At 38.8% G+C, this 25,953-nt stretch overlaps 1 protein-coding gene across 3 annotated transcripts in view; it reads right to left on the bottom strand.

Moving 5' to 3' along the window:
* Nucleotides 1–25,953, bottom strand: part of osbpl3b (oxysterol binding protein-like 3b) — a 189,864-nt gene that overhangs the window by 25,803 nt on the left and 138,108 nt on the right. For all 3 annotated transcript variants that reach the window (XM_080205471.1, XM_080205481.1, XM_080205461.1), the window contains 5 exons: nucleotides 23,749–23,886; nucleotides 22,654–22,717; nucleotides 18,948–19,026; nucleotides 10,260–10,404; nucleotides 8,760–8,904 (listed from right to left, as the gene is read on the bottom strand). In XM_080205471.1, the coding sequence (XP_080061597.1) occupies nucleotides 8,760–8,904; nucleotides 10,260–10,404; nucleotides 18,948–19,026; nucleotides 22,654–22,717; nucleotides 23,749–23,886 (571 nt within the window). The remainder of the gene's footprint in view (nucleotides 1–8,759; nucleotides 8,905–10,259; nucleotides 10,405–18,947; nucleotides 19,027–22,653; nucleotides 22,718–23,748; nucleotides 23,887–25,953) is intronic.

Below are 25,953 nucleotides of genomic sequence, written 5' to 3' on the forward strand. Positions count from 1 at the left end.
AATGGAGAGTAGAAGCTTTGATAAATGTTAGTTGCTGCAAAAAAGGTTAGATTAAAATTCTGCAACATATTAAAAAAAAGGCCATTAGAAATGACAGTTGTCGAATTTAACAGATTTACTGCATGCAGTTGTAGTGTTTCTGCTTTGTTACATACATTTCAGCTCAAAAGAGCAGAGTAAAATCTTAACTTTTTAGGCTGGTGAATTTGTGCTGCTGTAAACCCGAATGATTTAGAATAAGTGTCCAAACAATGACTTATGCCAACAGAAGCACCATTGAGGATGTCATCTAATACTGTTCACTGAAGATTTTTAGTTCTATTTTAACTTTATTTTATGTTCAAAAATGTGATTATTTATCTGATTCTGTTTCTATTGGAACATTAACAGACCAGTTTCTATTGCAGCAGTTTTAACCACTCTTCTCCCCCTACCTCCTCCCAAAAGGGTAACTGTGCAATTTGAGAGCCCAAGAAATCTTTGCTGTTTTACCTCTTGTCCCTGCAGACATCTCCATATTAACCTTCATCCACCTCTAGCTCACTACGGCTGATATAATTACAGACAAAAACCCTTTCTCCCCTTGAGCTGAATAAATAAATCCTGTGGTAATTAATTTTTAAAAATAAGTTATATTCAATGAAGGTTATTAGAACAATTTAGAGGCCATTACACAAATGGGAGAAGCAGGGTCTGTCAGTGGAGGAGCAGATCTGTCTTTCCCACATCTGCTACTCCTCTAATTACTGCTCTGCCTCAGCTGACCTTCAGGCAACTTTGTGGTTGATTCGTTTAAAAAAGGAGAAATCAGAATCACGAGGCTGCCCAAAGATCGGAGGCAGCAGTGACCTAAAGATTGGCTTTTAAAAAATCGTAACTGTCAGCCTGACAGCAGGTCAGTCCCTGGCTGCTTAAGCTGGATGAACTCAGCATTGAACCATGATCTCCCCTAGACCCTGCCGATTTGTACTGGGTACATCTCTCCCTTGCTAGACAACGTGTGAAAATTATGCTTATGGCTTTGCTGTCATTATGCAAAAACCTGTTGATTTTTTTTGTTTTTAAATGGTTCTATTTGTATCAGTATCAATTCTTTTAAGCAGACTTCATATCTCCTAAAACAGGATTTCTTACCATACACAAAAAATTTAAGTAACCTATGAATTTGGGCAGAAAGGAAAACCACTTCAATATTCAACCTTCATACAACAAAAACACACATTTTAATGTTAATTTAACACATTCTCAAAATATTACAGTGTAAAATGATCAGAGATTCTGCTTGATACTTGTAAAAGTATCACTTCAGCTAACTGGGAGAAAAAGATTATTCAGACTTTCAGAAGAATTTAAATTTACTATTTAGATGTAGATGTGAAGAACTTAATCATTTACACCAGTTGTACGCAAATACAGATCATTGGGTGCAAGTAGAGCTAGAGCTTCAGTACATACAGTACCATTAGCAACACGGGGAAAAAAGCCCTTGAGGTACAAAGTAGCCATCAAAATAACCTGCCCATTGCTACCATTATAAAGAAACATTCACTTAATGTCAAATACAAACTTTTACAATAATAGTGGTAAGATTAACTACTGTGAAGTATTCATAGAATCCCTATTGTGCAGGAGGCCATTCAGCCAATTCAGTTTGCACCAACTCTCAAAGAGCATCTTATCCAGTTATTAAACATCAAGTTAGAATTTCTAGAACCCTTCCAAGTTATATCAGGTGTGCAGCATTTCAACATCCCTACACTATTCACACGGTAAATAAGCAGCTAAAACAATTGGCAAAGAAAGATATGATCCTTAATTCTTCAAATCTCCAGAGGTTCAGATCAATGACTACCTTATTTCCTGGTGCTTTTGTAATACTAGAGAAGAAAGAATTCAGTTGAAAGCACATTTGGCTCTTAAGTCATAAGTTTACAGACTTAAGCATACAACCGCAACTGAAATTTTAGTGCAGTACTGAGGAATGCAACTTTGCCAGAGCTGATAGAAGATCCCTTATGTTAGATCTTGAACAAACAACCTTCTCAACTTGTCCAGCTAGCACTTTCAAAGATTCACCGCAGCTTCCTGTTCCTGTAAGATCGTACTGTTTTATTTATATTGCCTCTCCTCTTACTTCCTACCAAAATCTATCACTACACAATTCACTGCAGCAAATTCCATCTTTCCTGTCTCTGGCCAATTCATGTCATTCTGATACGAAAGCAAAATACTGCAGATGCTGAAAAACAAATTAAAACCAAAAACTGGTGGAAATATTCTGGTCTGGCAGCACGTGTGGAGAAACAAAATCTCCATTTCAGGTCGAGATGACCTTTTATCTGACAACAGCTTGTGTGAAAGGTGATCTTAACCTGAAATTTTGGTGGAATTGCCTAGCCCCACCAGAAGGGGGAAGCTTGGCTGGCAGTGAACTTAATTCGGCATGAGGCCAAAAATCAGATTCCCAACAGTGGAATGAACCTTTGCAATATGTTCTCCTGACTTTAAAGGAGGGTCGTGCTTCCTGAAGCCCTCTGCATGCATTAGCATGTCATGCATACTTATTAAAAGAGCTCCTCACCAGAATTAAGGTCCCTGCCAGTGAGAAATTCGAATGTTCACATCTCTCAACTGCATGTAAGGGTGAGGTTTTGTGGAGAGTTGCTGCTGCGTTGTTGTCTTTGGGGAGCATTTGTAACTTGCTCGAGACTGGGTGGTGGCAGTGCAAGTTATGTACAGGATGACCAAGGAGGAAGGAAAGGAGTCTGGGTTGCCCAGGGGAGGGCAGATTAGTTGATTTGCTCATACTTTTTGGTTCGGAAGCCTCAAAGGGTAGGGTTATGGGTGTCGAAGTTTGAATCCTGACAGTTGTGGTTAGAGCATTGATGATGGTGACAGGGAGGAGTGGATCCAGTAGAGTGAGAGCAGGAAGGCCTTGCAGAGGTTCTGTAGCGTTTCATGGAGCTTGTCATAAAGTCAGGCTTCTGGTGGCCTAGAGAATGGGAAGGATCAGTTCCAGACTGAGCACTTTCATTTGCATGGTTAAAGTTTTAGGGAGGAGAGCAAAGATGAAGCCATGAAGTTTTTTATGGTCCACGTAATGGGGAGAAATACAAGGTGAACAGTGGGGAGATGTGGTATTAAAGGAAGATGGAGGAGCTTGATGAAGACAAAGAATTAAATGTACTGGAAGATTCTTGATAAGAAATGTGCACTATTGTTTAACTTGCAATGTCGCAACACAGTGCACAGAGAGAACCAGGAACCCAAGCAAGAGTTATTGCTGTGCCCAGTTAAGGGCACCCTAATAATCATTAATCAACAGGGTGGAGAACCATGCTCCATTTCATTCTCATTTCTCAGTAGCCTTCCTCCATAACTCATGGGTCTCATTTCGACATCAATCCAGCAAGGTCAGGAAGATCAGTGAAAATTGAGTGAAGGCCAAACTCCTCTTGACTGAGGCAGGTATGGCCACAGTGGGAGAGGGAAGTGAAGCTTCAATGTGCTGAGTTGGAAGTTTGAGGCATCTGATAAATGACAATATCAGATAATGAGTTGGGTGTTACATCTATGAAGGCGTAGACGGCTTTGACCAAATGTGTCTGAAGGATTTACGAGAGATGCTCAATTGCATCCAAAGGAGGGTGCAGTGCCAGAGGTTAATGGATGCTAGGTACAGGTGTTTCTAGTGACTGAATTGATCAGGGAAGGAAAGAAAAATTAAAACAATGTGATGACTGCGTGGGTCACTAGTGTGTCCACTGAGTACTTCAGACGTAAATGAAGAATGCTAAAGACAACCTTATTGTTTTACTAGCCATGATGCAACCGAGAAGGAATTGGCATAGGGTAGCCCAGCACCAAGAACAGCAAGAGGCAGAGGCTGCTCAGAAAGCATTCTCAGAAGGATCTTAATCAGGTCACCAGTACTTGCTGGCTGCCCAGTTTCATACCAAGGCCTCGAGGTCAACAGTGATACCCGAGGATCACAGTTCAAGATCCTTTGTTTCTAAAGATCATAATGCCAACAAAAGTCTCAACTCAACTAAGACGACAAGTCTACATCGACAGAGAATGTTGGGTTATCAATTCCATTATAATAACTATGGTTTTATCTTAATCTGTATCTAACCTTTGCATGTGTGATAACGATTGTGACAAGTGATTAAAGTTTATATGCTCCTAAACTGCTTGTGCACCATTGGAATGACACTTGATCCTTCTGTTAGTCTGCAGTATAAGAATGACCACAATCGGTGGTGGGTCAAGGCCATGCCCAATATTAGAATGCTAATAACTTTCATGGGGGAGGCTTCAGAAATAGCCAAGGAAGAGTGGGATCAGTCCTGCACTGAAAGTGACACAGGACTCCATCAGCAAGCCTGTAAGGATGCCTCCAGTTTGCAGTTGCCAGATGCATCTACCAAATCTCTCTCTTCTCTATTCCAGGTACCAGCAAGACCATGCACAGCCTGGGCTTCACAACTACTTCTGAGGAGGATGCCTCAGAAGATGCACCATCTGGTGCACATATAATTCCCTAAATTTGCACTCCCTTTGTTGTGGAGTTCCACTAGAGGTAGACAACAATGTCGATGATCGACGAAAGACTTGAATAAGGCACTCAGTGTTAAAATGGGCAGCCACCACCTCGACTGTGGTCATTCTTATATTGCAGACTAACAGAAGGATCAAGTGTCATTCCAATGGTGCACAAGCAGTTTAGGAGCACATAAACTTTAATCACTTGTCACAATCACTATCACACATGCAAAGATTAGATACAGATTAAGATAAAACCATAATTATTATAATGGAATTGATAACCCAACATTCTCTGTCGATGTAGACCTGTCTTCTTAGTTGAGTTGAGACTTCTGTTGGCATTATGATCTTTAGAAGCAAATGATTCACATGAACCCATGACGCTGGTTGCGGATGAAGAGTCTGGAGCTGCTGTGGACATGGAAGCTGGAGCCAGTTCAGTATTTTGGCTGCATCAAAAGGACTTTCAGCTCCGTTGGTTCAGCCATCTCAGACGTTTTTGAGCTCTCTTGGTGTTTTAGATTTTCGCTTTGATTTGTTCAGGTTGTTTCATACTAGAAATCCAGAACATGAGTTTTAGTCACATAACTGTGGGCCCCGCACTTTTAGCATCCAGATCACCACAATACAATAGTTCTTCACTCTCATTTTTGCCCAACTTGATCTCAAATATTCTCCTTAGTTCAATATGGCATTCGGAAACCAAGACTCTACAGGTCCCAACTTTTTTGAAAGTTAATCCTTAAATAATGAGATGTTTAAACTTCACAGGGGGCTTGAAGTAATCATTAACCAAATATTGGCCACAAAAATTGAATGCTGTTTACAGTTTAAATGTCCATAGTCATATGTTAAGGTGCATTCATTTGAATAGGTTTTGCAGCCATGTTCACAAAGTCATACCTTATAGTCTATGATACCCAATATCCTCATGATTGCACAGAGCTTGGCACAATGATTACCTCATGTCTGAATATGCTACAGTAAAGTCATTAAAATGTAAACATACTTGTGGAGGGCTTTCCAATGAAAAGAGTCAGGATGCAACAAGATCACTTGGGGAATTTACAGGTACTATTGTCTAGTGTTACAATCCCAGTTGATGTTACTACTGGGCAGTCAGTGAACCCCAGCTCTATTGATTGTACCTTTTACTATTTATTCAATGACATAAATGAGCAGAGTCGCAGGACTGATGACTAACTTTTAACAACAGGTTAAAACATGTATTAAACAAGATTAGCTATAATACATTACTCCTTCGCCTCAGTTATAGCATTACAGATTTATAATGATAGCACAAGTCACAAAACAAATCTGAAGCTCATGTTCTCTGTAGATACACAGTCCACATAAACCAATAGGCAGAACGTGGCCAGACATGTCACACTCTGAAACCAAGTGACAGTTGCCACCCAATACAATTTTTGTGGACTCCTCAAAAGTCACAATGTGAGCCAACTGATCTCACTGACTTCCACATGAATGTTTCCATACTCAAAAACATGCTTGGAATCTTCTCCAAAACAAAGTTCCCTCTTGGACGTCTTTAAGGATCCACATGCAGGATTTCAACCTCTTCTTTTGGTATTCCTCTACCTTGGATTGCCATGCGCATTCAAGCTTCCCCACAATCTCTCAAGTGACTATCCCTACTAACAGGGCATCACTGCTTTAAGGGTGTATGAAGATGTCACCAAACTTTTGATTTATATCCAAAGTCTGGGCTTCTCAGTTAGCTGACTATAAATCTGGCTCTTGCAGCTGTCTCTAATTCAGAATACTTTCTCTGTTCCTTACTTGAACTCTCCTGAATTGGACCTTGTTCATCTATTTGTTATTTTAACTGTCTTCAACTCTTTGTTCTGGTACTTTCTTTTCTTTTAGAAAGTCTGCTTCCTACAGCTCCCTTGTCCTGTCCAGTTTCTCCTGGCTCTAGAACTAACTCAAAAGTTATTTGTCTTAGCAACCAGGGGCCAGCCTAAGTAACAGTTGAATTTTCCTTTAAACACTGTTTATTTTTAAGTTTCACATTTTTATAACTATGCATGCACTGAAGCCAAACTGATGTCACTAACCCTTTCAAATACAGACTCACAAAATTAACCATATTTAAAGCTATATTCTCTTCCTAGTACCCACAAATACAAATTATTTAAAACTATCTTTGTTGCCTGACAATAGTTATTTTCAAAAACTCAAACACAATGCTAATCCAAGACTTGGTGTTGTAAACTTAAAATCTAAAAAAGCAGATGTGAACAGCTGCTTTTTATTCCCTATTGTGCGACAATGGTTATGACATTGAATTATTTGTGTCATTAACGAAGTACTGATTCTGTGGCCACATGATCAAAGCTGGCTTGAGACAGCAAATATCTTATTCTGCTAACAGCCGAGAAGAGACAGTCTGTGATTCAAGTCGAGAAGGAAGCCATATCTTGTCCAACACAGGGAACAGCCTGCCTCAAAAATCACCTTTAGGAGACAATTAGGTTTATTCATTTAACCTGTAGTTCTTCACCATAGGATCCTCACCACCTTCCACTGAAAAGCCATAAACTTGCTATTATTTGGGGTGAACTAGTGTGAATTAATATCCAGAAATCTCCAACCTTTATTTTCCTTCAATACATCAGGAGAAAATTCTTTCCGTCTGCAGCATTACAACTACAATCTTGTGCATGGATTAGAATTACCTTTTGTTTCCTCTTTTAAGGTGAACATGCTATATGTTTGAAAATTCTCACGCGTGTGCATCTTTGTGCGAGTGTGCCCGCGCATGCATTTGGTTGCATTTACATCTTGGGTGTTGTGAAAAATGTTTATCCTTTCCATTGATTTAAACTCACAATAAATCCTGTTTGTATCTGACCTTAGAAGTGAGTGCACTCAAGTGGTTCAACCTTGCCTGTAAAATTTATCTTGTTTTGGTCAGCTGAGATTTGAGAAAAGGGTGAAATTACCACACATCTGTAACAATCAGCAATATTTTTACAACTTATATAAAATACATGAAGGTACCAAAATATGGTTGCTAAATTTGCTGATGACACCAAGATAGGTAGGATAAGATGACATAAGGAAAAAGCTACAAAGGAATTTGGATAGGTTGAGTGGGCAGAGATCTAGCAAATGGGTTAGAATGTGGGAAAATTGTCCAATTTGGCAGGTAGAATAAAAAAACCATATTATGAAAAAATGAGTCATCGCAGAATTCTGAGATATGGAAGGATCTGGGTGTCCGAGTGCATGAATGGCAAAAAAGGTTGCAGATACAGCAAGTAATTAGAAAAGCTAATATATCATTTATCTAAGAGGGAGTTGAATTCAAAAGTAGAGGGGTTATACGGGGCAGGGCATTGCTGAGACCACACCTGGAGTGTTTCGGTCTCTATTTAAAGAAAGTTGCAAATACATTGGAAGCAATTTAGGGAAGGTTTACTAATGCCTGGAATGGGCGGGTTGTCTTATGAGGAAAGTTTGGACAGGCAATGCTCATATCTGTTAGAGTTTAGACTTGTAAGAGGCAACTTGATCGAAACAAATAAGATGCTGAGGATTCTTGACAGAGTGGATGAAGCAAAGGTTTCCTCTTGTGGGAGAACCTAGAACTAAGGATCACAGTTTAAAAATAAGAGGTTGCCCATATAGGACAGAGATGAAGGAAAGCGTCCTCTCTCATGGGATTAAGTATCAGTGGAAGCAGTACCTTGGCATATTTTTCAAGGCAGGGGTGGATAGTTTCTTGATAAGCAATAAGATAGGAAGGTAGGCAGAAATGTGGAGTTGAGATTACAATCAGATCAGCCATGGTCTTACTGAATGGCAGAGTAGGCTTGAAGGGCCAGGTGGCCTACTCCTGCTTCTACTTCATATGTTTGTAGGCAATATTAACAAATTTTCAAGCCATAATGCTGAAACACCTTTTCTTTTAATAAAGACCATTATTTTTGCCAGCAGCAGAATTAAATTTAACTGGAAATGCAAATAGATCATACTATGCCACATTATTGACTACCATACAATCTTCAAAAAGGCAAAAGTCCTTTCTCTTAAAGATATAAAGTTACCTTTCTTCAAAATCCAGGTGTTAATGTATTTTTGTGCTTGTCAAACATGGGTTTGTAAAAGAAACACACAAAACAGTTTTATAATAAAACTTGGTGTCCCCAGTATTAAAAGTTGTCCCACATACATATGTCACTTACTCGGTCTCCAGATGCAGGTTGCTGATGGGGGTGGTCCATAATATATACCCTCGTGCCATCTCCCAAAAAGACGATTTACTACTTTTCCATTTTGGTCCATTATCGTCCCTTCCACCTCATTAACATTTGAATTCCAATATTTTGCCTAAAATAAAGGAAATTGCATGCAAGCCTTTTAACAGAGTGAACATCTGTCAAGAATCTTTTAAGTATAGCAGTAACTGTTGCCAATGAATCTTCACAAATCAGAAAATTTACATTAATTTACTGGTTTGGGAAGTAACTTTAAGTTAAATGGCTCTTAAATTAATCTCAGGCTTAAAATGCCCATGCAGCATCAGCTTTGATTTATCCCACATGTGTCTAAGCAAATGCAATAAAGTTACAATTCACTGCCTTATGACTGATAACCCTTACAAAATGTAATTATAGTCTATAATTACAACTACTTCAGAGATCTATTCCTCAGCCTTCCTGCTAAACTGCTCTGGTCATACCAAATTAATTCAAAACAGATCACATAGTTGTGAAAATCTTTTTAAGGTTGTTTCAACAAATTTTATAAGTTTGAGATTCAAACATTTCATGTCTTTCTGGTTAATAGCCGTAAGTTACACTCTCCACCACTGTCTGGATAATCCACACTTTATCGTCTTACAAGTTTAATACTTTGATATCTAGGATCAACTGGCATTCTCCTGTAATTATCTGGTATGAAGCAGCTGATTAACACCCTGAATTTTCTTGACAGCCTCAGGTGGGCTCACACGTGGACAGGCATCACATTATTTCAGATTCAATGCTTTTGTACAGGGAAGATTAGACCAAAAGACATAGGGGGCAGAATTAGGCCACGTGGCCCATCAAGACTGCTCCACCATTCAATCATGGCTGATACTTTTCTCATCGCCTGTTTCTCATTCTCCTGCCTGTTTTCTGTAATCCCTGATCTCCTTAAATCAGGAACCTTTCTCTGTCTTAGAGATACTTGATGACCTGACCTCCACAACCTTCTGCAGCAAAGAGTAGATCCATCATGCCCCATTATTTTTTTGTGTGGTAAAGGAATAATCAAGACTGCTAATGACAAGAAATTAAGATTTAAACTGGTGATTCTGCTCAGTCCTTCATTTGGCCAAGACCTCTCTGCACATAGAATAGAGTTCTTGAAGGTTCAAGTGATTTTTCTTCTCCACAATTTCTAATTTACTTAAAAGGTTATTTAAAAAGGAAAAACTCCCTCTTTTCACACTTCTATCCCTCATGAAAAGCTGCACCATTTTCTAACAAAGTCAGATTTGTACAAAACGAGGCCAATGTCATCAGATGTGGTTAGGTTTCACCCAGTAAACGCTCTTGGCTGACATTCACAGTTTACTCATATCTGATTTAAACAAATTGTGCTCTAAGTGATGCAAGCAAGATTCATGGGAATGCAATACTGCTTTCAGAAAACTTTAGTTTGTCCCTACTCGAAATAGAAAAATTGATCCTTCTTACCTTTACAAATGTCAACTTGCATTGGCATATGCTACTATTTCTGTTTTTTATGAGAATCTCTCCATAATGTTCTATCCATCTCTGCCCACTCAAGATATTGTGTACACAAGAGGTTACTTTATTCCACTCATAATGGTCTCGGTACCTGAGGAGCAAAGGTACTGATCAGTTAACAGATCATCTTTTTTGCACAAAATAAATTTACTACATATTTCTGTACATTAGCTTACTTAAAGACACAATCAATTTAATGATAACAAGTGCTACTACATGTTGAGAATTCACAGAAGAGTATAAACAACTGCAACCAATTTTAAATAAATTTGAGCAGGGCCACTGTAAACATCTTGGCTATGTTTTAAGCACAGAATCTGTTTACATCATGCTGGTCCACAGAATCCTGGGTTCTTACTGAAAAGCATCTAAGTTGCAGTTCTTGTAACTTCTACTAATACTGGCTGTAAGGCCAAGGGGCCAAATGTTACTCCTGGCTACTGGAACTCTTGAACTGGCAAGAGTCATCAGATGTCAGGAATTTCTGCCCACTGCATGCAGAGAAAGCTGACCATTAGCAGATAGGAGGTAATGTATTTTGGAAGATCAAATACAGATAGGAAATATACAGTAAACGGCAGAACCCTTAAGATTATTGATAGGCAAAGGGATCTGGGTGTACAGGTACACAGGTCACTGAAAGTGGCAATGCAGGTGGAGAAGATAGTCAAGATGACGTACAGCATGCTTGCCTTCATCCGCCAGGGTATTGCATTTAAAAATTGGCAAGCCATGTTGCAGATTTATAGAACCTTAGTTAGGCCTCACTTAGAATATAATGTTCAATTTTGGTCACCACACTGCCAGAAGGATGTGAAGGCTTTGGACAGGGTACAGAAAAGATTTACCAGGATGTTGCCTGGTATGGAGAGCATTAGCTATGAGGAGAGGTTGGAGACACTTGATTTGTTCTCACTGGAGTGACAGAGATTGAGGAGAGACCTATTAGAAGTATGCAAGATTATGACAGACAAGGACAGAGTGGATAGTCAGAAGCTTTTTCCCAACGCGGAAAAATCAATTACCAGGGGGCATAGGTTTAAGATGCGAGGGGCAATGTTTAAAACGAGATGTACAAGGCAGTTTTTTTTTTACACAGAGTAATGGGTGCCTGGAACTTGTTGCCAGGGGAGATAGTGAAAGTGGATACGGTATTGACTTCAGGGGCATCTTGACAAGTATATGAACGAGATGGGAATAGAGGGATATGGTCCCTGGAAGCGTAGGGAGTTTTAGTTAAGTCAAGCAGCATGGTCGGTGTAGGCTTGGAGGGCCAAAGGGCCTGTTCCTGTGCTGTAATTTTCTTTGTTCTAGGAATCAGTAGTGGCAGGGAAGATTAAATCTATGATACCAATTTCATACACTGCATGAAGAGAGAGTAGTAGTGCAGGCATGGCAGGGAAGGGAATAGAGAAGAATGATGAACAAAGTAGTAAACGAGTTAAACTTTTCAGCAGACTTAAATCTGTAGCAGCTCACAATAATAGTTGCAATTATAATAGCTGCAACAGATGGCATTGGCACTGCCACAACAGGTCAAAGGCCACCTTTTGTGTTACAATTTGATACAATTCTGTAACGTCCTAACTATGTTAGAGGTTGTAGGTTTTAACAAAACAAAAATGTGGTTTTTACATGCTGTTTCAAACTAACAAGGTTTATTGAAAGAGATATTCTCTGTTCTGCAGAGGACAAGCTGAAAGTAAAATAGCAGCCTCTGAGAACACACTAATGATTTCACCATCAAATCATGTGATTGGTTCTTAAAACAATCTGCAACCCTTTTAATATATATTATCCTTCCCCTTTTACTTCTGTGATCTTGACAACAATTTAATATGACATAGGATCAATAATACTCTAGACAATAGTACAAAATAGTAAAAGTTGATCAGGAGGATGTCTATTTTTCTTTGGTTGTATACAATGTTCTGGAACGTGGCTGCCCTTGACACTAAAAGTAGCATTTGGAATTTGACTTCAGTAGACACTTCTCTTGGAACTGATTCTGCAAAATACAATCAAGCAACTTAGATTCAATTAAGTCATCATTAGTAGTATTCACAACACCAGGGATTAAAAAAATTGGTACTTCAAAAATTGGAAATGATTGTGAGAAATCATCGAGATGACATTTGGTCAGCATGGCATTGTCAAACAAGTTCAGCTTCAGCTCGAACCCTGTAAGAAATTGGACCTTTTTTGGCAAAATAAATTTTGGCTGGTACCCAATTCTCACTTGCAGCGTAATTACATGCTAACACTCGATCTCCTTGTTGAAACGAGTATGGTTATACCCTCACTACTTACCTAGCAACTTATTATTGATGACACTCTACTGTCTATGAAATGTCTGGAGGTAATAACAAATCAAATGTAGTTCTCAATTTAACAGTAGTAATGCAGGTGAATTTGAAGTCACAAGTAGTGCTTCTATCAGTTGCAAAAAGTTATTCACACGACATAACCTTGCTCTTTTGAAACGTTCAAAGAATATTTCAAGAAGTGTACGATTTCAGCTAATCCACTGATTGATGGATGATAAGGTGTGGATTTTTGTTTGCTAAATACAATTGTCAAGCTTGTGAAGTAAACTAAGAACCATTATTGCCAACAATCTGATCGGTTTACCAAATCTTGCAAAAATTTCACCATAAGTTTCAATGGTTTGTGCTGATGTAGTAGATCGCATGAAAATAACTTTGGGCCACTGAATGTGCCTTAATTAGAATTAAGAACATGTAACCCTCAAATGGACCAGCAAAACTGATATGCATTCATTGCCTTGGCATTTTAGGCCACTCCCAAAGGTGTGGACAGGACGACAGTGATGTATTTATTTGTGCACAGAATTGACACTGTCCCACATTTCTTTCAATCTGAGCATCAATAATGTGGCCACCAAAAGTAACTATGTGCCAATTCCTTCATCTTCTTTCAGGATGACCTAATGTAGTTGTTTCAGAACTCTTCCATGCAGGCTAGGAGAAATGATCATTTGGATTCCCCACAATAGATACTCACCTTGGATAATCAATTTAAGCTTTCTTGAAACAAATGGTTTAAAATCAGGATGCAGGCGATGCATTCCAGCTATTGTTCCTTTCAATTCCACATCCACCACCTTTCACATCACATGATTATTTCTGCTATGTCTCTGAACTGGAGAAGCTGTCACAGGAAAGTGATCTACTAGTGAAAACTAAAGATTGGCAAAACTAGTTGGTGGCATTTCTAAAATGGCATCCGTCCTTTTAGCTGCTTTATGTAGGCTTTTGGAGTGATGTCTGGGAAAAGTCACATTTTTCTTTCTTGATACACAGACAATGCACAGTATGACGTTCCAATCAAATGCGCTTATTCACTGGACTCTATATCTAGAATAAATACCATCCAGGTAACAATGTACACCAACAGACCACTTAAAACTAGGCAGCTCCACTGTTTTGTCCATTCAACACTACGTTGACCATGCTGTAACCTTTCAACAGCACAATCTTTTCTTGTATGTCCTTAAATTCACATCAGCAGGTTTTAAAGGAAAATGCTTCTGCTTTTATTCATATTAAAGATACAGCAGTACTAGTATCATTCTCCATTGTTATCCACTTAACTTCAGAATTACTCAAAATCGGAGAAGTCTACCCTATATGGATAAGACATTCTGTGGGAATCTTTCATTATATTTCTGGACATTTTATTCCCAGTTGTAGTTCTTTTCTTTCATATTGCAAGTTCTTTTTGCAGAATGCTCTTCCTCTTGAAGGTAACCAGATTCTTCATCTGAATATTCTTTTCTGGGATCAGCTGATCTAGCCCAACCAAGCTTTAGCCACATGAAGCATTTTGTCACAATTGTTGCATTGACTAACTTTCACTCGCTGATGGCCCATTTTGGCACATCTGTGACATGCTTGTTGCTATCTTGGCTTCTTATGAGTAGTTCCCAATTTGTGGATCTTAATTTCTGCACCAAATTGTGAAGCCTTTTTAGCAGTCAGTTCCATCGACACTGCAATTTCTACTGTTGTCCTTAATTCATGTTCAGTAAGCAATCTTCTTTGGATAGCCTCATTTGGACACCACAAACACCGCAAAGAGCATGTTCCAGTAACTCAAACTCACAATATTGCACCAGACTTTAAGGTTGCCACAAACTGAGCAATGATTTCACCTTCCACTTGATTCCTTCGGTGGAATCTGAACTGTTCCATGATGATCAGTGACTTTGGACAGTAATGCTCTTCAAGAATGTTTGTCAACTCATTGTAACATTTGGTTCTTGGCTTTGCTGGATGAACCAAGCACCTGAGCAAATTGTAGGTTTTACTTTCTATTGTACTGAAAAGCATATATGAGAAACTCAGTTGCAATTTCATTTCTTTGTACAAAGTATTGAAAATGCTCAGAATAGAAACTCCATGCTCACTTTCTTCACTGAAGGGGGCCCATGAGTCCTAATTGACCTATGATTTCTTTTGCAGGCACTTGAGGCTGCATGTATTTTGTCTTTCCTTCAGAGACCATTAACTTGATTTTTTTTTCCCCAAACAACCCCAGCTGCATAGCAAAGCATCCCTTTTTATCCAAAGATGCCAGATAATGCCTAGAAATCTCACTCTTCTCTGATTGAAATATCTCCTCTTTTAAAACCAACCAAGAGCTTTCTGTTTCATGGCCTTCCTGCGCTGGAACTTCAATCTTTAACCCCATTATTGCTTCTCCTCAGCCTTCTAAAATTTGAAGTTTGAGGATCAATAATTTTTACCTTAGGACCTTTCCTCAATGTTCTTGATGCAACAAAATCCTGACTTACATTCTAATGCTGGGTTTTAACAAAAAGAACGCGGTTTGCAGAAGATTCAAGCTAACAACATTTATTGAAAAAGATGTTCTTTGTACCTCACAGGGCACAAATTGCAAGTAAAACAGCAGTCTTGGAAACACCTTAATGACATCACCTTCAAATCATGCGATCAGCTCTTAAAGCAACTTGCAACCCTTTGAAATATATATGGATTTGACAAATTTCAGTGAAACTATTGCCACAGTTTCCCAGTGGGAATGACTGTGGTTTTTTTTTAATCCAAATACACTGGTATTTGTGAATGTGAAGGGAAATTCAGAATAGATTCCAAAATATTTATCTAATTTTAGTGACACTAGAGTTGTTAAATTGAATAGGTAAAATAAAGTACAGCACATTGCTGTGGGACAGGTTAAAATTTGCATTAAGAATCTTGAACAATAATTTAACAGTTTCATACAAATATGGACAAGATTTGAACTTCAAAACATGTGGGATAATCCCAGTATCACACGCAGTACAAAAAAAGTGCTGGAAAAACTCAACAGGTATACAAGAAAGACAAAGAAAATTTGACTTACTCATGTCCCTCATGGAGTCAGCACTTCCAGGCACAGCATTGATTCTATTCAGAATCAATGAACCACAATAACAATTGCATGTGTGGAAACATTTAAAAAGCCAATAATAACTTCCTCAAAAGAAACTGCTGCTGCAATAGTGTTAATTAACCACAAGTTTGAAGTATCAATAACTGAAACTATTAACACTTGACATTTCTTTAGCTTCTGAAGGTAAATACTGAGTCAATGATAAAATAGATTACAGAAAAAGCTCAATCAAGCCATGTTTTCCCCTCTATGTACCTGTTGTAACAAAGATAGTCCTTTTGCAAATCTGGCTCTCAGCCAAGCATGGATAATGCACCCATCCTTCCATTGCAAAAATCATTCCATCTGGGGCATTTCTTTCCAAAGGTGGGTGCTTTGAGCTGAAAAGTATCTTGACTTTTCACTTAAAGGTGAAAATCTAGCCCTATGTGTTGACTCAATTCAAATCCTTTAAGGAGCTTAATGTTTTACCTTTGGACACACTGTGTTTCTCTGTAGTTTGTACTAATGAGATCTTTCAATGTACACTTTTGTCTTGGCTATAATTATTTATAAATTAATGAAGAACAGCCCAAAATGACAGAGCCCTTATTCAAATGTGCTGATTGGGGTTCATGACATTATTAGACACAGGCAACAATTTTATGCTTGACCCGAACAGAAATCTGTCATTCCAGTGGGACTTGCAAGAAATGTTGAGGCCTCTCCACCCTTGGACTCCTTCCCTGCTGCAAGAATGCTCACTCTTGAATTCCCTTGCCCTACACCTATCTGAAAGCTGCCTGGTAGACAACGGCCACAAAACTATCTATCCAGAAGCTGGCAGCCATTTCATGCATACTTCCCAACTATGCCTCATATAATGTGATCCAGAGGCTAGTTAAGGTTGCCAAGGAACCCTAATACAAATAGAAAACCCTAATACAAATAGGCAAATAGAAAATAATTGAAACCAGCAGGCACCCACCAGAAATCCACTGGCTACCAACATTCTACCTTTTGCTTTGGCACTGGCATTTGTACACAATCCTAGGCTATGTTAATGCGCTGCTTATTGTGTAACTGGAGCATTAGTTAATCCAAAGACTCATACCACTAATCCAAAACAAAAATTCAAATTTCAATTTAAACACAGTTTTAAGTTGAGAAATAAGTAGACTAAATGAGAGGTCAGATGGTGAAACGTTTTTATGCTGTTTACAGAGCAATAACACATCTCACACAGAAACTTATGATCTTCATGTATGCACTCCAGAATCTGTTGTCCAATTTGTGCAGAAAAAGGTTAGTATTGTCAGCCTCTCCATTACCCTCGACAGCAAAATCTGACTAAAGATGTTTTTTGCTTTGTTTCGCTTATATTCTTTTGAAAGGAAATATTGTTTAATTGCTCTCATAAGTTTAAGTTTCACATGTAAGATGGGGTAGTTTGCACATAGTCAAATAACTCTCCTCTGAAATGCTTCAGGACATGTTTCTACATTATATGGACTGAATGAATGAGTTGTTGTTGCAGATGGGCAGTATTCCTAATAATTTGCATTATTCAAAAAACAAAATGTTTGAGAAAGATGTAATTAAGTATATGTACTACTTTTAAGAAAACATTATCTGGCTATTAGCACAGTGTTCTGAAGAGCTACATTAAGTTGATCAATAGAATATCGGTATAAGATGGGCTGGCAAACAGTGAGTAATCAGAAGATGTAAATGATGCATCAGCCCAGTACACCCACTGTACATATGCTTATGGATGAGATATGCAATTAGGCAAGCAACCTGTATTGTATAAAGGTTGATCCTTTGTCCAATAGTATGATAATTACAGAACAAAGTGAATAAAAACACTTAGCTCGATTAACTTTAAAGTAAAACAAATGGAACTTGAATGATAGAACTCTTCCGATAAAGCTAACCGGTATACTAAAATATAAAGGATTAATGATGACTTCATTATCCATCTTGCTGAAGACTGGAAATAAATCTTATCAACTCTTAGCAGATTTTCCAGGTTTTAAGGAAACCATACATATATCACGAATATCCTGAAAAAGCCAGTTAAACATTACTAGAAGAATGCCACTTTAGTAAGTTTAAGCAAGATCTGCCAACTATTTATTAGTTGCACAATTTAAAGGATAAAGTGAAACAAGTTATTCTTCAAAGCACATAAACCGCCTTATATCTTCAGGTGCCACACTAAAGATGGCATAGAGTTAAAAGTTGCTGAAGGACCCCAAAATATTTCTGGCACAAAGAAGAACTGCCTCTAGACAGAGTTCATGTCACCAATTCTAAGTGCCCAAATCTTGTATTTCCCCATTAATAATGTCCTTGATAATCATATTATATCAAATTGTTCAACTAATGAATTGATTTTTAATCCAATGTAGATTACTTCAAAATTTGAATCAGTATTCATTCATAATTGACAAAGTAAATAGCCACTAGAGTGCAGGTGTACGCCAAGGTTGATGGCAAAGCAGCTACACCTTCATCTGCATTGCCCAAAGTGGGAAGTTAGGAAGTAGTTGTTAGGAAGGAGGTCTTCGCTGTTGGATTCTACGGAAATGTGGCTAGAATTCAGCTACGTGGTTGGCAGGGATATTGGCAGGTCCTCGGTAAATGAGGATGATGGATTGTGCATCCTGGAAGAGAAACTGTATATTTTTTTAAAAACATTTTAGGCATCTTCTGGCTCCTGTTCCTACTATTGCTAAGTTGGTTTATTAAAATAGTAAACTGGGGCCTTAGGGACGTCACTAGAGTTCAATGTTGATATTTATGGAAGTATCCAGCTACTTTACGGCAGGTGTTGCGCTTGCTTGATAAGAAGACATCAATCCACAGGGAAGTTTATAAGTTCAACAAGCCATTTTACATTTGCCAAATTCCAATGAGGATAAAGGAAAAACTGGCGTTGAATTGAGTGATGTCCCTTTTCTCCTTCACATTTGTTGCAATCTTCAAACTGCATGCAATGTATACAAGCCATTTTATGGCTGCACACTGTATACAGTTTGGTGGATCAATTCAGTCAATTATTTATCAAGTTAGCTCTTCCAAAAATGCATTCAATAGGGTAAGAGGGAAAGTAGACATAAAAGCTTTCCTGGAACAAGTCGTCTTCGCATTATCAGACTCAATTTTAAATCAATTCAAACTTGCTTAGTTTTTTTTCTCCTGCAGCAGGATTCATTCGATTATGGTACTTACGATGGTAGAGTTACATGAATTGTGCCAACTGGAACAATCTCCATTGATTTACCCCAGAACTTGTTCTTCCACCTTACATCTAATAACACAGGAGGTAAATAAAGACTCCATAAATACAAAATGGCCCTTGTACACATCAGAAATGATTTCATATAAGAACATAAGAACATATGAAATAGGAGCAGGAGTAGGCCATCTAGCCCTTTGAGCCTGCCCCGCCATTCAATAAGATCATGGCTGATCTGTCGTGGCTCAGTTCCACCTTCCCGCCCTCTCCCCATAACCCTTAATCCCCTCGCTTATCAAAAACCCATCAACCCACGTCTTAAAAATATTTAGCGAGGTAGCCTCCACCACTTCAACGGGCAGAGAATTCCAGAGATTCACCACCCTTTGAGTGAAGAAGCTCCTCCTCAACTCCGTTCTAAACCGCCCCCCTTTTATCTTGAGGCTGTGCCCCCTAGTCCTACTGTCTTTTTTGAGCGGGAAGAGTCTCTCCACCTCTATCCTATCCATCCCATTCATCATCTTATACGTCTCAATGAGATCTCCCCTCATTCTTCTAAACTCTAACGAGTACAAGCCTAGTTTATTCAACCTCTCCTCATAGCTCAACCCCCTCAACTCCGGTATCAGCCTTGTAAACCTCCTCTGCACTCCCTCCAAGGCCAAAATATCCTTGCGTAAGTGCAGCGACCAAAACTGCACACAGTACTCCAGCTGCAGCCTCACCAATGCCCTATACAGCTGCAGCAAGACCTCCCTACTTTTATATTCAATCCCCCTCGCTATGAAGGCCAGCATCCCATTCGCCTTCCTGACCACCTGCTGCACCTGCAGGCTGGGTTTTTGCGACTCATGCACAAGGACCCCGAGGTGCCTCTGCACCGTCGCCTGCTGCAGTTTTTCGCCACATAAGTAATAGTCCTTCCTACCATTATTTCTACCAAAGTGGACCACCTCGCACTTGCCAACATTGAATTCCATTTGCCAGTTCCTGGCCCATTCACCCAGCCTATCTAGATCCTTCTGCAGACTCTCCACACCCTCCGCGCAATTTGCCATTCCACCAATCTTGGTGTCATCAGCAAATTTCGACACCATACACTCGGTTCCCTCCTCCAGATCATCTATATAAATGGTAAATAGCTGAGGCCCCAGCACCGACCCCTGGGGCACTCCACTTGTTACCAACCACCAATCCGAATAGCACCCATTGACCCCCACTCTCTGCCTCCTATTTGACAACCAATCCTCTATCCACGCTAACACCCTACCCCCAACTCCATGCCCCCTTACCTTCTGCAATAACCTTGTGAGGTACCTTGTCAAACGCCTTCTGAAAATCAAGACCGACCACATCCACCGGCTCTCCTCTATCCACCGCCCTAGACACATCCTCATAGAACTCCAATAAATTTGTCAGACACAACTTCCCCTTAACGAAACTGTGCTGCGTCTGCTCAATCAAGCAATTCCCCTCAAGATGCCTCGCTATTTCCTCCTCGATGACAGATTCTAACATTTTACCTACAATGTGCATATGAACATTATTCTGCAATTAAATTTTCTATTAATTGAACTGCTTTTCTAATTGCCTCTCAACATAAATCATTAGCTGCAAGTATTCTGCTTAATCATGGAAATATACAAAACATCATCATCGATTTCTGCTTGCTGATCAATTCCGTTCATTACTGTTGTTCAAGGGCAGCCTTTCTATTCAAGTCAATGGCAATATGTTCTTGATGGCATGGTAAGGACTTCTAGGATTTGTTCTTCATGTTTCGGAAATAAACGATTGGAACTTTTTGAAGAGCATTTGTGTTCATAGAATCTTACTCTTTTAGAGAAGCAACACAATGAGTCAAATGAGCTCCTTTGTGCTGTGAAATATGATCCTATTCATCAGCTTCCCTTTTAAAAGCTATCAACTTGGAATATCTCATCAGAAAGAGTTGGAGGCAACGTCAAATAACACTGCTTTAAAAAAAACTGATATTAAATGTTGCCTTCCATTGAAAAGTCCTATAATAGCTAAATCATCTGGAATATATTTTCTGAAATGTATGTTATAATTATTGGCTCTGATCAGAGGATAGGCTTGTGAAACAGGTTTTTTAATTTTCTAAACTTCCAGTTTCAGTTCTATTGATTTGCTGCTGTGATGAGTTACAAGGTAAGCATTTCCTTTAGACATTTAATCCCCTCCCAGATTTCCTAGGGTATGAGTGTACCAAAACAGAACAGCTAAATAAAGGTGAACGGGGCACTGAGTCAGGAATGTCAGGAAAGGAGGAATACGGAAAATGGGAACAATAAGGCGAATATGGACAGAAACAGCAAGATACAGAAAGAAGGGATGCATTATCAGCAACAGTGGGAAACATAAGAGTTACAAGGTTGCAACTTCCACAAAACAGTCTATAAGGGATTGACTGGTGATCCTAAGCTGAAGTCCTCAAATTAAACTCATTGGCAACTGGAAATAACATTAGTTAACTCAATAAAATGACAGTTTTCTTTGCTTCTATTAGATTTGCTAATAATCTTCTCAATTTTAGTATAAAATCATAGAACCCCAAAAGTGCAGAAGGAGGCCATTCCATCCATCAAGTCTGCACCGACTTTCCAAAACAGCATCTTACCCAGGCCCTATTCCCTGTAGCCCCACATATTTACCCCACTAATCCTCCTAACCTACACATCCCGGGACAGCAAGGAGCAATTTAGCATGGTTGCTTCACCTAAGCTGAAGATTTAACTGAGATCTGGTGCACTTTACTTACCAGCCAGCTAGCAGATGGTGAAGATACTCAAATGTAACATTATGATATTGATGCAAAGATGTCCTAATTGTTAATTCATACTAAAATGCCAACTTAGGCCTAGAAACTAATCATTCAGGACCATGCTGAGATGCGGTGAATGACATTTAGTTCTTTCAATTAAAAGTTCTGATAAAGGTTAAGGTTATTGTCTCCCAGGGTGGAATTTTTCAGCCCTTCTCCCAGCAGGATCTTCAGGTCCCAGCAAAGTCAAACCCCCCACGATAGGTTCCTCAACAGTGTGGCCAATAAGCAACACAAATGGGACACTGACTTATGTGGGACAGAAGATCCCACTGGTGGTCAATGCTAAACAGCCTGCATCGCTGGAAACTCCACCATGAGGAGGGGCGTCATTCTTCACTGTTCAGGACACCTAGACATGCAGCCTATGTATAGCTTTTTTTTGCAGCCAGTGTATAGTATTTAGGGCCAACCGTCCAGTTAGATTTAAGGCAGAAGGTGGTAGGGGCTCTGATACAGTGTGACCTAGAGAGAAATTCAGTCTCAAAATAGATACATCTCTTTGCCAAGACTGCATCATAGAATCTAAATTAAACAATTTGTAACAAAAAAATGTTGCCAACTCTATGCAAGATGTACCCCTATATTGTGGGCAAATGGAAACACTCCTAGGTAGATTTCTCTTTTCAATATGATAGCAGGTTTCTGTGCATATTCACACCCAGCTAAATAATGCATGGCAAAGATGTACATCCCTAACCCTGGTCAAAACAGAAGGATAAACAGTCCAATCTATTCTGTAGATCAATAAAAACACTTCCCCATTTCCTAGTAGGAATAAAAAACCCCCTCTAACTGTGACTCCATGATGAAATTTGCAAACTGCAACTTCCCCCATTCAAGCAGACACCTACCTTGCCAGAAAGCGAAGTTTTTGGATTCAGCATGGCATGCAGATATTGGAGGATGATGACTGACCTAAAAAACATCGTGTTTAAAAACAAAATCAAGGTTTTCATCAATGAATTTGCTAAAGAATTAAATTTATTTTTCAACTTAAATTGCATTAAAATATTTAAATGGCCAGTTTTCTGTGTTTTTGTTCCTACTAGAACCTTTGGCTGCCAGCCAAATACATGTAAAATTCTAAATTTGTTGGCCACAGTTATCCACCCATTCATTCTGATGGGTGTAGGAGAGTAGAACATTAATGATTTGCCAAAAGTTAAGCCATGCCTGCATTCATGGCTCTTCTCATTGAGATGTTTGCTTCCTTTCATAACCTAGTTGTTAAATCCTCAGTAGGACAAAGTTCCAAGTATAGAGGTCTGGATAACTGAACAGAGCCCTGTTCCACCATGATTCTGCCACATTCAGATGAATTAAAGAAGGGATAATGTCTTTCTGGTCTATTCCAGGAATTTCAGACAGTAAGCACTTTGAAGTACCCATGCAGAGCTCCCAACATCAGACAATCTGCTGGCAGAAGCCCTAAGATCAAAGAACTCTTCACACTTAAGGTAAGCTGATGTCTATGGGACCAATTACCTTTCAATGATGCACATCTGGTTCTATTTGGAACGTAATATTTGCCAAAATGCATATTCATTAGGACCTTTGTGCCACTGGGGCAGCATGGTATCACTAACCTACCTGTTGCAGGTATTCAAATAATCCTGTCTGCTATTTTTAGATGCAGTCTGAAATTCCTAACTGGATAGACTTATAGCCTGTACTGCAATACTACTGCTGGTGGAGCAGACCAATTGTAATCTAATGTTTGACAGAATAAGTCACAACAGTCAAGATGAATGTCATTGTTGAAAAATGCAGTTTTAACGGATATAGAATTAACTAGACCTTTAGCAATTAGAGCTTGTGGCAGAAAAACCTTCAATACAATTAAAAATGCAATTTTACTTAGCTATAAATTCTTTGCAACCATTTCTTGGACTTATAGTTACTCACTGACTTGTACTGCATAAATATTACGCTGCAAGAGCCATTACCTGTTCAGCAATAAACCAGAAGCCTTGTTCTTTTCTCACACATTCATACGTCTCTCCTAGAACTGGGTTAAATGGCTTACTTCCAGCTCTGTAATATGAAGATGCATACGCTGAAACTGCAAAGGCTGCTACAAAAGCCTGTGGGAATACAAGAGATAAATGACTGTTCTTATTCTATCACTTCAAATGCTTGCAGGAACACAAGACCATTAGGTTATAAAAACCGAAACAATTTTTAATTCATTACTTCTATGGCAAGCTTAGAGATGTTCGCTAAACAAATGCTCTGCCAATTGAAAATTAAACTTAAATACTATATACTTAAATCTGTGACTTGACTTTACAAACCTTATACATACAAAATCCGATATTCCAAAATGGTACTTTTGCTTTTATTTGACAAAGCAAACAAAATGCACGTCAAATTTATAGATTTCAATATTTGTTATCTTTTCGTTGTTTATAAGAGAACAAAAAAGAAATACATTTCAGAATCATGGCCATTAGAACAATTTAAAATGTGCATAATTTTATCCTCCAATGTAATTTTGTTCTGATTGCTAAATTAGAGGCAACTGATTTGTTATTTTACAGATGGACTCAAATCAGAATCTTAATTCCATCTAGGAATTTTAATGCAAACTCACAGAGATAAGCCCAGAAACTAATGTCTGTCAAATGAAGGGTTGCCTTACTCCATCACTGACCAGGGTTAAAGGAAGCAAATGTCAGTAATAGTTAAGTGCAGCCAAAGAAAGTCAGCACTTTTCAGTAAAAAAAAAATCTAGTATTTACTTCGATTTGTAAGTAACTTCTATCATGTAAGCGAGTAAAAACAGAAAGATAGGAGAGGGGAAAGTAGTTCAAGTTATTCTTTTTCAGCACATTGTCACAAAAAGGTGTTTGGCGCAGTTCTTCCTTTAACCTAGCAATAATAAAAATGAATTTCCACCCTAATGTTGATTTTCCTCCTCCACAGATGGCAATAACATCTATATTTTTGTAAAATAGGTTTGGTGCCTTTGTTGAGATTGCAGGAGCTAGACGACCTAGCTACAAAAGGGACGTTACATCAACCAATTAACAGACACAAGGCCAGACAAGCTACGTATGTCGTTATCTGCTCCTTACAGATAAAGGAACTTGAATTATCAATTGGAACTATTACATGCAAGTTGTAATTTTTATCATGTCATGGGTGGAATTTTCCAACCCTTCCCATTGGTGGGACCTTCCGGTCCTACCAAAGTCAAACCCTGCCGCCAGTCCTCTAAATGGCAGCATGAGCAATAAACGTAAATCACTATAGACTTCAGCAGCACCAGAAGAGGCCACTGGTGGCTGATGGCAAGCCATTTTTATCACTGGAAAACCACTGTGGGAGGCCTCGAGAAATCCATCCTACATTGCAGCACCTTAGCATTTAGACACCAGCAATTCCTGTTCATTTGATGTTATAATTCATCATCTCAAATATTTGCATTGCATGGCGTCCTATTCTGCAAAACTTCAGCCATCTTTGTACAATTAGACTGCACTCAAACAATAGCATGCATTGTTAAATAAAATTCAAAGCAATATCTTTGTTGCAATCTATTATAACCGCTAAATACCTCAAATTACTTTTAAAATTCTACTATTTTTGCTTTTGTAACGATATAAATGATGGACTTTAAAAGACAGCGAATATCTTAAAATGTCCCCTTTAACGTGAAGGAAAATTGAAGAATTGTGGGTAACAACATTCAAAGATAGGTTCATGTGATCTCAAAATGACGTGACAGTTTTTGCACCTTTATAGTACCTTACAGTAAGCTGCTCACTTTCTTTGTATAATACATCAAAAAATAAGGTAGCTCTTCGACAAATCATACCATCATGTGAATTAGGAGGAGTAGGCCACTCTGCCCTTCAAGTCTGCTCTGCCATTTAATCAGACCATGGTTGATCTGATTTTAACCTCAACTGTAAATTCCTGGCTACCCTCAATAACATTTCACCATTTGCTGATCTATAATCTATCTAGCTCTGGCTTAAAATGATTCAAAGATTCTGCCTCCATTGCCTTTTATGAAAGAGTTCCAAAGATTCACGGCCCTCAGAAAATAATTCTCCTCATCTCAGTTTTGAAAAATGGGAGGTTGCCCATTTAACGTGACTCTTACATTTTTCCCCGAGGGGAAACATCTATTCCACATCTGCCCT

The sequence above is a fragment of the Carcharhinus amblyrhynchos genome, chromosome 2 (genome assembly GCF_965287045.1).
Source record: "Carcharhinus amblyrhynchos chromosome 2, sCarAmb.v2.hapA, whole genome shotgun sequence".
Classification (NCBI taxonomy): Eukaryota; Metazoa; Chordata; class Chondrichthyes; order Carcharhiniformes; family Carcharhinidae; genus Carcharhinus; species Carcharhinus amblyrhynchos.